Source organism: Triplophysa rosa, linkage group LG21 (genome assembly GCF_024868665.1).
Source record: "Triplophysa rosa linkage group LG21, Trosa_1v2, whole genome shotgun sequence".
In the NCBI taxonomy this organism is placed as follows: Eukaryota; Metazoa; Chordata; class Actinopteri; order Cypriniformes; family Nemacheilidae; genus Triplophysa; species Triplophysa rosa.
Genome location: NC_079910.1, coordinates 11,386,484 through 11,399,426, shown reverse-complemented (window position 1 = coordinate 11,399,426; position 12,943 = coordinate 11,386,484). Strand labels below are relative to the sequence as shown.

The following is a 12,943-nucleotide window of genomic DNA, read 5'->3' as shown; positions in this document are numbered from 1 at the left end:
AAGGGGGGGGGCTGTTTGGTGATACTGTCGAGCCGCAGTTCTCGACAGTAAAGAAGCAGACAGAGGATATCAAGCATATCCTCCCCCGCCGCATATCCACTGGCTGTCGAGATCCCGTGCACCGACTGCTTCCCAGCAGCCCTGGTCCTCTTCGACGCCCTCCGGTTCCGGCGCCCCCCACTCAGGCGGCCCCCCGGAAGAAGACATCGAAGAGGAGACCACCACCCCGTAAGCAGCCACGGCGGAAGCCGAAGAGACCCTCATGGGAAGACCCCAGGGAGATCGAGAATACCTTCGAGCCCAACCCCAGCCATTCCATTGCTGGTTGGTAGATCCGGGACGGTTCCTGCCCCGTCCCAACAGCCCACTTCTAAGGTTTTTCTCTCTCTCTCTGGGTGTTTATCACAGCCGCTATCACCCTCTACACGACGGTGTTCGGCAACTCGAAGTTGCGTCACGGCGAGACCCAATGTCGAGGATAATCAGCAGCCTAAGCACTCTCAATCGACGGTGCGTTGTGCTACATCATCATCTGGGTATTATCACAGCCGCTCTCACCCTCTACGCGATTGTGTTTGGCAACTCAACGTTGCGGCGAGACCCAATGTCGAGGATAATCATCAGCCTAAGCACTTTCAATCGATGGTGCGTTGTGCTACATCATCGCCAGGCAGGTAAAACAGCAGAGCCGATCTCCTCTCCGGGGGCCCCCCCACGGCGAGGGATCCGCACTGCCAGCCATCGAACCACCCCCCGGGAGGTCGATGAAGCAGAACGTACCCCTAGCCTCTCTATCTCGGTCCCTGGGAGCCTGACAAGAGCTTCCCAAACCGTCACAGAGACTACGGGATACGATCCTTCTCGGCTACACGATCCAACTCCCCAGACGCCCGCCCAAGTTTCGGGGCATCCTCTCAAACCTCAGTCAGAGGAAAGGATGCTCCCGTGCTTCGGGCCGAGGTCGCCACCCCTCTGGAGAGGAAACGATCGTGCTCGTCCCTCTAGCCGAGATATTCAACGGGTTTTACAGCCCGTACTTCATCGTCCCCAAAGAAGCGGGGGTTGCTAGATCTGCATACCCTGAACAGGCACCTACTCAATCTGCCGTTCAGGATGCTCACGCAGAAGCGCATCCTGGCATCTATCAGATGTCAAGATTGGTTCATGGCAATCGACCTGAAGGATGCTTACTTTCATGTCTCGATTCTCCCTCGTCATCGCCCGGTCCTACAGTTCGCTTTCGAGGGTCAGGCATATTAGTACAGAGTCCTCCCTTTCGGTCTGTCCCTGTCCCCACGAGTCTTCACGAAGATCGTGGAAGCCGCCCTCACTCCACTCAGGGAGAGAGGTGTGCGGGTACTAAACTATCTCGACAACTGGCTCATCTTGACACAATTGCGAGATCTGTTATGTACACACAGGGACCTAGTGCTTCGGCACCTAGATCGATTGGGACCAAAGCTCTCCCCTGTGCAGAGCATCCTCTTTCTTGGTATGGAACTCAACTCTGTCTCCATTACAGCGCGACTGACTACAGAGCGCGCTCAGTCAGTGTTGAACTGCCTGGAATATTTCAAGCAGTCAGCGGTCCCCCTGAAACAATTTCAGAGGTTCCTGGGCACGTGGCATCCTCGGCGGGGGTGATACCCCTCGGGTTGATGCACATGAGACCGCTCCAACACTGGCTACAGAGTCGAGTTCCCTGGAGAGCGTGGCACACCGGCAGCAGGCGGATGGTGATTACGCCTCTCTGCCGAAGCACCCTAACCCCTTGGTCTTCAATGACCTTTCTACGGGCGGGGGTTCCTCTCAGGCAGGTCACGAGGCGCGTCGTGGTGACGAAAGACGCCTCCCTGCAGGGTTGGGTGACGTGTGCAACGGGCACGCAGTGTCGGGGCGATGGATGGGCCCCCGCCTGTGCGGGCATATCAACTGCCTAGAGTTGTTGGATGTGCTACCTGCACTGAAGGGGCTACAACCTCTCGTGCAGGACAAGCACGTGCCGGTCCGGTCGGACAGCACAACTTCCATAGCGTATATCAACCGCCAGGGTGGCGTTCGCTCACGGCAGCTAACACGACTCGCCCGACGCCTCCTCCTGTGGAGTCCGCAGCTGATCAGCTCCCTGCGAGCCACACATATCCCAGGCGATGCGCTCTCTCGTCAGTTGACGCCTCGCGGAGAGTGGCGACTCCACCCCCGCGCAGTCCAGCTCATTTGGGTACAGTTCGGGCAGGCTCAGGTAGACCTGTTCGCCTCCCTGGACACCACCCATTGCTCGCTAGGGTACTCCCCGTCCGAGGCCCCCCTCGGCACGGATGCTCTAGCGCACAGCTGGCCGCGGGACAAGCAGAAGTACGCCTTCCCCCAGTGAGCCTCATTGCACAGATCCGGTGCAAGGTCAGGGAAGAGGAGCATCCAGTGTTACTAGTTGCGCCATACTGGCCCAACCGGACTTGGTTCTCGGAGCTAATGCTCTTGACGACAGCTCCCCCCTGGCCAATTCCCCTGACGAAGGACCTGCTTTCCCAGGGGAAGGGCACGTTATGGCATCCCAGGCCAGACCTCTGGAACCTCCATGTCTGGCCCCTGGACGGGACGAGGAGATCCTGAGTGGCCTACCCCCTGCGGCGGTTAAGACCATCACTCAGGCTAGGGCCCTGGCCACTAGGCGGCTATACGCCTGTAAGTGGTACCTCTTCTAATCCTGGTGCTCTTCTCGAAGAGAAGACCCGCGGAGTTGCTCGATCGGGAACGTGCTGTCCTTCCAGAGACTCGAGAGTAATCTCTCCCCTTCCACACTGAACGTGTATGTAGCCACCATTGCCGCTCATCCCGACCCAGTTGCTGGAAAGTCTCTAGGTCAGCACAACCTGATCATTTGGTTCCTAAGGAGCACGGAAAGGCTACCGCCTCACCAGCGCTCCGTACCCTCTTGCGACCTTGATGCGGTCCTGGAGCCCCTCGGAGATGCAGCTCTTTCTCACCTCACGATGAAGACGGCTCTCGGGATGGCGCTCAAGAGGGTAGCGGACCTACAAGCATTCTCTGTGTCCACAGATTGCCTAGAACTCGGGCCCGGTGATTCTCACGCTATCCTGAGACCCCGGCCCGGCTACGTGCCCAAAGTTGGCTACGTGCCACCACTCCCCCTAGACACCAGGTGGTGAACTTAAAGGCGCTCCCCACCAGGGAGGAAGACCCAACCCCATCCGTGTTGTGTCTAGTACGCGCATTGCGCCTCTACTTGGAGCCGCAGGAGCTCTGAGCAGCTCTTTGTCTGTTTTGGAGATCACCAGGAAGGGAGGGCTGTCTCAAACAGAGATTGGCGCACTGGATCATGGACGCCGTCACTACGGCGTACCTGTCCTAAGATTGCCCATGCCCACTGGCAGTGAGAGCTCACTCCACACGGAGTATAGCCTCCTCCTACAATTTCGCGGTAGCGCTCACGGCTGACATGCCCAGGCCAGTCCCCGTCGCTTCGCTAGAGATTGTGACAGGGCACAGCGTTGTGGCGTTTTCCATAGGAACCCCATCTGTTGGCTCGACACAATGTCGAGAGACAGACAGAAAGGGAACGTCTTGGTTACGGATGTAACCTCAGTTCCCTGATGGAGGGAACTAGATGTTGTGTCCATTATGCCACAACACGTGCTGCCCGCTGCAGCAGTCGTGAGAGGTTCTCAGGCTCTTCAGAACAAAGGTGAATGAATGCAGCACGCCGTCTCCCTTTTATACCCGGATATCCGGGGGCGGAGTCCGGCATGCAACTTTCATTCGCCAATTTCATTGGCCTTTTCTAAAGAAGTCGGAAGCGATAGGTTCTCAAGGACGAACCCCATCTGTCGGCTCGACACAACGTCTCGTTCCCTCCATCAGGGAACTGAGGTTACATAACCAAGACGGTAACTGCCAAAAGATACAAAAATCTGGGTCATAGGCTGGGCAAAATGTTCTGGCAGAATGAGGGGCACCAGGAAAGAGAGGGGGGGGGGTGTAACGGGCATCCTGGATTCAGGTCAGAACATGAGAGTTAACTTGGAGGAAATCCAGAACACTTTGTCTAGGCTGGGTTGTTGTCAAGGGCAACAAAGAGTTCTGCAAAGGCCCGGCTTTAAACAAAGAGACACGTGTGTTCCTTAAGCACGTTTCAGAAGGTCACAGCAAAGACCAAAACACCACCACCCTGTTTCAGATACATTAACATTTACATGAACATCATGTGTTCATTCAACAGATGCTTTTATTCAAAGCAAAGTCTTCACAAGTTCTGCAGGAGATGGATGTGTGCACACAGATTGATGTTATACACGTATTACTGCTGAATTCTGAATGTGAGCTGCCAACAATAGGATTAGCAGTGACCCACCTCATTATGAACTACAGGAATTCGCCCTGCAATAAAAAAACTTGTAATACCTTTACCTACCACAATGGAACTAGATCCTGTGGTTTCACACAGAATAAAAGTTCATAAAAGTAAATCATATTAAAGTGAGGTATGGGGCTGCAAAGGCCTGTACACACTAAGAACTGTAGGGATAAGTACAATATAACAGTAGAAAAGTACAGTATGCTTGCTGTAGTTTCACATTTTAAATGTACAAGCACTTTAAATTCAAATGAATTTTAATTGGCTGTCAATGTTTCATTGCTCTAAAAAATCTCAATGATGAAGTTATTCTGTATCATTATCATTATAGCTGTGATGTGAACTCCACTATTCTCTTAAATTTAAGAAGACTTTTTAAATTGTATTTTATAGTTATCTCTATTGTTGGTAAATACAACATTTAATCCCAAACAATGTACGGTATTTTGTTTTATATAAGCAAGCAAATAAGTCAGTCGTCAAAGATCCAGAAAATCCTATCCTATATACAACCGTCGAAAAATTAAGAGACCATTCCAAATTTTCATGTAATCAGCATTTCTAGATGTATTGGGGCCATTCCAGTCCAGTGTCTGTTGAATTTCAACAAAATTAAACCTCAGGAGTGACATAAAGTCATCTAACAGCAATGTAAAAAACTGACAAGACACATGAAACTGTGATAAAAATCAAGGTTATCACATAAAACATATATTTTTTACTTTTCTTAAATACATGTGCAAATATTGCTGTTGTATTGCTTAAAAGTGAATATGAACTTGTTTTCTTTGCAGTGTTTGAGGTCTGAAAAAATAAAGAGCATCTTTCTGTTATTTTGACCTGTTTTCCTTTCCTGCAAATAAATGCAAATACATTATTTTTATTTGAAATTTGGGAGAAATTTGGTTAGTAGTTCACAGAATTAAACACAAACCTATAAATAGTAAGTTCAGCAAAACTGATTTTGAAATGGTCTCCTCATCTTTTCTGCGGCTATTCTATATTCTGAACTGGAACTCTTTGTCCCCCCCTTGAAATTCAACAGCAGTAATAACTGCCTCACCAAGTGTCACTAAATAACAAACAAGCAGTTTATTTAACCCAACAGTCCGTGATGAATGCATCACAATACAAACGGAAACACAGGGAACTCTGCAGACACTCTTCCTGACAAATAAATTGACAGGTGCTGACAGGTAACACCTGCGCTGAGGACAAAATGGGTGTAACTCAATGTTTAGGATGTGCGGTGGCTCCAGGCAGTTAAATCATCTCTTAGTCAGTTTTATGCTTCTAAAATGCTTAAATGATGGGTATGATATGTTTTTAACGAAGACTTTTGAACCGGTATTTATAGACCTAAAACATCAAACATACACGGAGGTCAGTCGTGTGCATTTTATGAGGAGAAAACAAGAATTACACATCTGAGGGAAAAGGGAGGGGTGTTTCAGGATGAAAGAGAAAAGCAAACAGGTAGATGTAAGGGATGAATGTGAGATTTGTGAGCTCACCCATGTATCGAACAGTGAAGGTGTGGAAAGTAAGTGAGACACGTGCAAGAGAGAAGGCTGTAAACATTTGCCTCAAGTTTTACCAACATTGTTCCCCTAATGATGGTAAAAACATCTTAATGTTATATAATATATGATGACTATCAAATCATTTCTCATTTTTATGTCTACAATTGTATTTCTCATGTAAAAAAAACGTGTGATTTAACGGTGCCAGGTACGTGCACATCCATCATCATGACATATAATTTCCATTAGCACTAAATGCAAGGCAAGGCCATGCATGCAGAGGCAGAGAGCAGAACCAAGGCTGTTTACACTGCATGAGATCACAACATCAATTACACGGATTTGTGTGTCTATATGAAGGACAAAGACTACAGGGGGCGCAGAAAAGATTTGCATTTTAAGGACCTATGACAAACTGGATGAAGTTACCTGCAGATGACTGACAATGCAGTATTGGTCAGGTCCATCCAGACCACAGGTGGAGGTTGCAGTCAGGTTAATAGCTCGGCCAATCAGAAGATTCCCTGTTGCCGGGTAACAGCTACCGTCCATGCAGCCGTGCGGGGCTGAGGGGAGTTCCTGAGCCACCACTGGAAGAACTTAAGAGAGAGCACAGACAGGAAGTTGATGAAATAATAAGTTACTGTGTTTTACAGCTGAATGCAATTGAACTTTATCCTCTTTAAGATTATGCAGTACAAAAGCCAAACAAATACATGTATTTAAACACCACACATCACAGTCAAGGACTGGCACAGGCACACCCGTGCGGCTTCTTCTGTTTGATGACCTCACGTGTCCCATCCGGGCGGCACAATCAAAGTGAGAGTGTTTGGTTTCCCATTGAGTCGGAAAATAACTGGCTTTGTTCCACATGGTTACCTCTGCAGGGCTCAAAATGCACTGCTTCTGGCTTTCAAAACCCACACAGATCATTATGGGATTACCAGATATTGTTAGGTACAGGTGTGTGTGTGTAGGGGGGTCTTCGTGGATTTGGTGGTCTTCTCCTTAGCATTTTCCAGACCCAACTGACTTTTAATAATAATTCTATATTCTCATAAGAAAATGAGACAGGAATAATAAGAGTGAATGAGAGATGAGAGTGTACTTGTAAAGCGTTAACTGAAATTACAAATCAAATGGATCAGCTGTCTGTAGGCCGGGGCTATATCGTCTCTGTCCTTCCGAAACCTTGTATGTCCAAATTCGCTGTTTTTCAGGAAATGTAAAAACACTGTACTTTTGAAATGATTAAATAGTGTGATGTCAAAGTTGACAGGCATTTTTAATACCTTTTATTGGTTTGAAAAAAACCAGTGACAAACATACAGGATGACTAATAGTAATCATTTAATAAAATTGTAATAAAAATCACGAAATCTTGAGATACAAGGTTTAGAAGGACATCAACGATATGTTAAATAGTCACAATTTATATAATGTTGATGAATCCGGTGCCAGTATAAAATTAAGCGAGATGTGCTTATGCATGATCATGATACTGATCGTGATACTGAAGTTGATATTTTTATTTCTAACATTAATCTGTCGATTTTCTAAACATGTGAATATGTATACAAATCACACTTTTTGTTAAAAAGCAAAAACAAAGAGATGTATTTTGCTACATTGCCCTGCCCTAGTTCTCATGAGTAAAGAAAATAGATGTTCAAAAGTACACTATGTGAAATATGTCAGTCTTGTTCTCGTATGAGCGTGCAGGTAAGCTTGTGACTGTATCAGTACACACCTCATATCAATTATATGAATAAACAGATGCCATAAAGTCCATTGGCTAGCATTAACGTACAGTACGTGCAGATTGTGTAGCTGAATGTTTTGACAGTATGGTGAAAACTCACGTACAGTAAAATTCCACTTAACAGAATAAAAGCCGTGATCTTTGGAATGTGGGTCTGCATACATCCAACTCACCCTGAGTCAACATTTATGCTATAGGCTGTGAACAGGGTGATTAGACTGGCGTGACTATCTAAACATGAGAATCTGACAATGAACAACTTATTAATGAGAAATGTACATATAAGAAAAATACAGTTAAAAGTTTTAATTCAAACGTGCTTTTAGGCGAGTTTACACTGTCTGTACTATACTCTATAACTATGTGTCTATGTTTATTTCTTCAAAGGAACCTTAGGAGAAGCAACCAAAACATTGAAATAACTTGCCATAAATACTGTTGAGCTTTGAAAGAGCAAGCACCGAGCAATAACATTTCAATAGGGATTCCCATGCATCCCTTTCATTCACTTGACATCTTACTTGTTTTTGAGGCTATCTGTTATGTTTATAATTACAGGACGGGAGTCTGAAGAACTTTCATAAGAATAGACTGTGGTTCTTCTTTACAGGCCCCACACACACCAGTAAATCCCATGTCACACAAACAGTTTTCTGCCTTATGAGACCCGACACTGATGTAGCTTCCCTGAGGTCATGGATGTGTTTAACACATTATCCTTGTGACTTCTCCTGTTCTGACTGGCAAGACTAAAACGAGATTGTGTGTTCTCTCACAATATGTCAAAACAGACCTGGAAAAAGAGAGAGAGATGGAGAAAGACGGGGAGAGAATAAAAGAAAGCGATGAAAATCTAATGCAGTGCTGGTAGATTCCCTTTATTCTAGAAATGTCTTGAGATTAGTTAAATGCAATTTAAGACACTTGAAGACATTGAGACAAACTTTGCTGATATCTTATTGTCTGGGGATATCTTGAGGAAAAAACGAATTTGTACTCATAACTGAAATGTCTGTCGAAGACACAAATGTACAATACAATACAAATGCTTTAAAGGGGTGGTGCAACAGTGTGTCATGCATTCTGACTTCATTACAATGTTAAACGTGCTGTCTTCTCATGCTTAACATGGTCAACTTGTCAAAAGTTCTCAACTTGTCAGCGATCGTACAGGTTTCTGAAAGTTTTTAACATAAAACTGTCTCGTAACAATTTTTCTTAGTCCATTATTGGACAATTCTCCCGGAAAAGCACGCGGCATGCCCACGCGGCAGCAAGGAGAGCAGGAGAAGGAGCATGCGCAGACATCACTTTCACTTGTGTGCAGGAGAGAGAGGTGAAGTTCAGGTGTTTGTTTGTTCACTGCATTTGGGTGATGAATGTTATATAAACGGTGGATATAACGCTGGATTTGGAGATCGTTTGAAACTGATATGTGGAGCCGTCCCAGCGCTAAAAGATGCCGGACATGAACCGGATGTGGTGAGTGAAACTGATGTCTGTGTTTTGTTGGCAATGGGTGCGCACATGCTTTAGTTCAGCCTACCCCTCCCCCCCGCACGTGCTGTATGCTTTCGGAAATAATCGTACAGCTGTATCTATCTCTTATAAATGTGATCAAACTAAATACTCTTCTAAGATATGAAGTATGCAATACTACTCTATAGGTACTCAAGATTAATATGAGATTGGCAGAAACCGTGTGTGTTAGGGCCACTTTAATAAAGTATTGTTATATTTTTTACTGGTTAGCTGAACAAGTATTGCGTTAGTGCAATTTTGTTTGTGTCAAGTGCTGTAATTCCAAATGTAAAATAACTAAATATAGAACAAACTGTAAACAAGAACCAGAATAAACATCTGCTCAGTTAGGTTGTCTGAACCTGCACACTAACAACAGTGTCTCTGACTCCACTGACAGATGGGCAACAGAAGCACAGGTATGGCATGCCAGGAAAATGTCATTCATTAAGAGAAAAATTCCAGGTGTAAAAGCATCCGACACGTGCTCTTACAAAATGTTCATCTGTAGCTAAGGAATGGCATTCCTCAAGTCAAGGACAAGCCACCACAAGCCGCACTGCCCGTCACAACGCAGCTGAGACTGCTGCAGAAGAAGCTGCTGTTTCCTGCCATCAACTCCAAACAGCGTTATTTACAACTTCAGACCCAGCGGGGTGATGAGATACAGTCAAATACACAATTTACCGGCCTTAACAGGAGACAAGAATACACCCAAAGTCCCAACTGACCAATCAGAATCAAGTATTCCAGAGAGCCATGTTATAATAAGGAGAAATAATGCATCAAGTAAAAAATTCAGTCAACAGTGAAACCCTTCACTGGAATGTGATTTAAAATCAGATATTGAACATGCAGGCACAGACAAAGCATGGTAGAGATTTTTGTTTGAAATTAAACAGAATCACTATCTGTAGATCATTTCTCTATATAGATCCAGCCGATAATGGTAGAATACACTGCTTGTGTCCATAGCCCCAGAAGGTCTAAACATTGCATCTTAAAGCTTGTAGACCTATAGATGTTGTCTATATGCAATGTAGGCCAGAGTGTGACATTTCATTATGTAAGGGATAATGTACAGGCAGCCGGTTCCTTGTACATTATCCCACTTATTACACGGCTACTTGCCACATGAGAAAAAAACTGGACATAAAATGTGAATTTGAAATATTTTTAATATTTTTAACCTCCGGGTTACAGGGTGTTATTAATTTTGAGCAGTTGTTATTTGAAAATAACAACAGTTGGGACTGGCCAATCAGACTGGCCAATCAGAATCAAGCATTCAAATGAGCCGTGTAATAAACGCAATGTAAACACACACACCTTGATCATATCCTTTGTCCAATCATTAACAAATAGTCTCTCTGACCCACATTGAGTCATAAGCTTACAGATCCCGAAAAAACGTTGTGCCAAAGAACATTCTTGTGCCAATAACAACATGAGTCTGTGTTCTCTGTCAGAATTAGCAATTGAATTCTGTTATCATTTACGTACCCTCATGTTATTCCAAACCCATTAAAATGTGTCCATTGAGTTGTTTTTGGCATGCTTTTTACTGGGGCCTTAAAATGAAAAAAAAAAAAGGTTTTCCAAGCCACTACTTAAATGTGTTTTTAAAAAGTCACTTACGGAACTCACACACCTAAGGCTGTTATAATTTCCACAACATTCCACTCATGCTCTGAATTCTGGCTACAATAAAAGTTAAACACTGCTTTCAGACTGACAGAAACAAAGTGTCAAAAGACAAATAATATCTAGAATATCACACATGGTCACACTTCAGATGAATAAAACATATTCAGATTAGTGCAATTCCAGCGATATGGAGGTGACATTTTCAGTCAAAACTTAAATATACATTTTCAGAGAATGTATTCATTACCAATATACCAAATCATCTGTTTATATTTGACCAAAGCCCTGATGATAAAGTGCAGACATCAGAAAAATATCAGTCTATGCACGAGTTTTCTATTTTAAAAGAGAGAAAAATTCATGCATTGTGTATGTGACAAAAAGGACATACGTTTTTGAGAGACAACATACTTTGTAGGATTCAAATGTAAAACCCAGAAGCAATAATACCCAACAAACTGAGAAGGGATGGCTGTGTACAGAACATTTTTTTATGTGAAATATTTACTGTTATGAATATGACAATTCTGTTATGTGACAATTCACTTACCAGACTTTGGAAAGCTATGCTTTAAAACAACAACAACAACAACAACAAAGGATTTCACATTAAAGCACCAAATATTGACATCTGACCTATCAGTATGGTGAAAGCCTTTGATTAAAAACTTCAACTTAAGGTTGACATTAGCATGGAATTGCCCATTTCACATTCCTTAGGGATTCAATATCAATATCAGAACAGGTGTGTCTGGGACTAGGCTGTACCAGATCCATCCATAAACCTCTGCTCTATTATTCCAAAAACATCGGTGACACTTTCTCACCCTCTACATCGGCATCCCAATATCATGAGTCACTGAGCTGAAATGTTCACATTTTCACAACTCTAACATCTTTAATGAACAGAAAGCATATTTCTGTTGTATAGAACAGTGCACCAGTATGATGCCCAGACAGCTCAACAGGATTTGTTGATTTCCATTCCATTTTTCCATTAATTTAATCTTTTAAGTGTAGTAATTTAACACAGTTATTCGTCTGGATAAACGAGTGATGATTGAGTACATAAGGATCCTGGTGAAATAAAAAGCGAAGAGCATGCAGTGCGACACTCCCAGTTTCCTATGCGCGTCGGTGCAGCATCAAGATGAAAATATTTCAACTTTTCAGACCGCACGAGAAAGCAGTGCGGCTCGCGTTTTCCATGCAGTTTTAGACGCGAAATGTGAATCGCCCCTTACAGTCAAAGTTTACACAAATTCTATGTTAAAGGAACAGCATTTATTTTTTACCATCAACAAACAATTAATACTGTAATATTTGGTAACGCTTTAGATTACGGCCCGCAACGTACTGCATAGTTAAACAGAATTTACAGTGTAACTAATTGTAACAATAATGTACGTCTACAGTACATATCTGTAGGTAAAGGGGAACAATATGCAAAGTTTGGGGAAGAAGTCAGAAAATTAAAAAAAAACTTTATACTTTAAGTATTTTAAAACTAAGGGGTAACTATTTAAATATTACATGGTATGCATGACCTGCAGTTTGCTATACATCAGTCTTAGCGTGAACACACACTACATTTTTGTAATTGCAATGTACCCATAAATAAGCTACTTTGGATATTAATTAAGTACGAGATTCTTATTTCATTATTATAGCAAACACGAAATAAGGGGAAATTATGTGACAGCAAGAATGAAGCACGCAGTCTGTCAACTGTAAATTTGACTTTTGAGTTTTGACTTTAGGATTAATTTTTATTTGATTGATTTTAGGATTGTTGGTCACAAATCATTTCTTTTAATTATGAGTTATTATGAGTTATTTTAATGAGTTTTAATGTGTAACGTACAAAATCAATGTTAATATTTTGAGTTAATATGGAATGCAGTTCCCTCATAAATATTTTTTTAATTTTCCCAACTCTTACCCCTTTATTCCCCAAATTTTACATATTGTTCCGCTTTATCTACAGATATGTACTGTAGAGGTACATTATTTTTACAATTACTTACGCTGTAAATCCTGTTTAATTATGCGGTACATTGCGGGCCGTAATCTAAAGCGTTACCTAATATTTTAGTACATTTTGTTTCATCG

At 43.4% G+C, this 12,943-nt stretch overlaps 1 protein-coding gene across 2 annotated transcripts in view; it reads right to left on the bottom strand.

Moving 5' to 3' along the window:
* The window catches only part of lamb2l (laminin, beta 2-like), a 42,734-nt gene that overhangs the window by 20,175 nt on the left and 9,616 nt on the right, over window positions 1–12,943 (bottom strand). For both annotated transcript variants that reach the window (XM_057363251.1, XM_057363252.1), the window contains exon 3: window positions 6,328–6,497. In XM_057363251.1, the coding sequence (XP_057219234.1) occupies window positions 6,328–6,497 (170 nt within the window). The remainder of the gene's footprint in view (window positions 1–6,327; window positions 6,498–12,943) is intronic.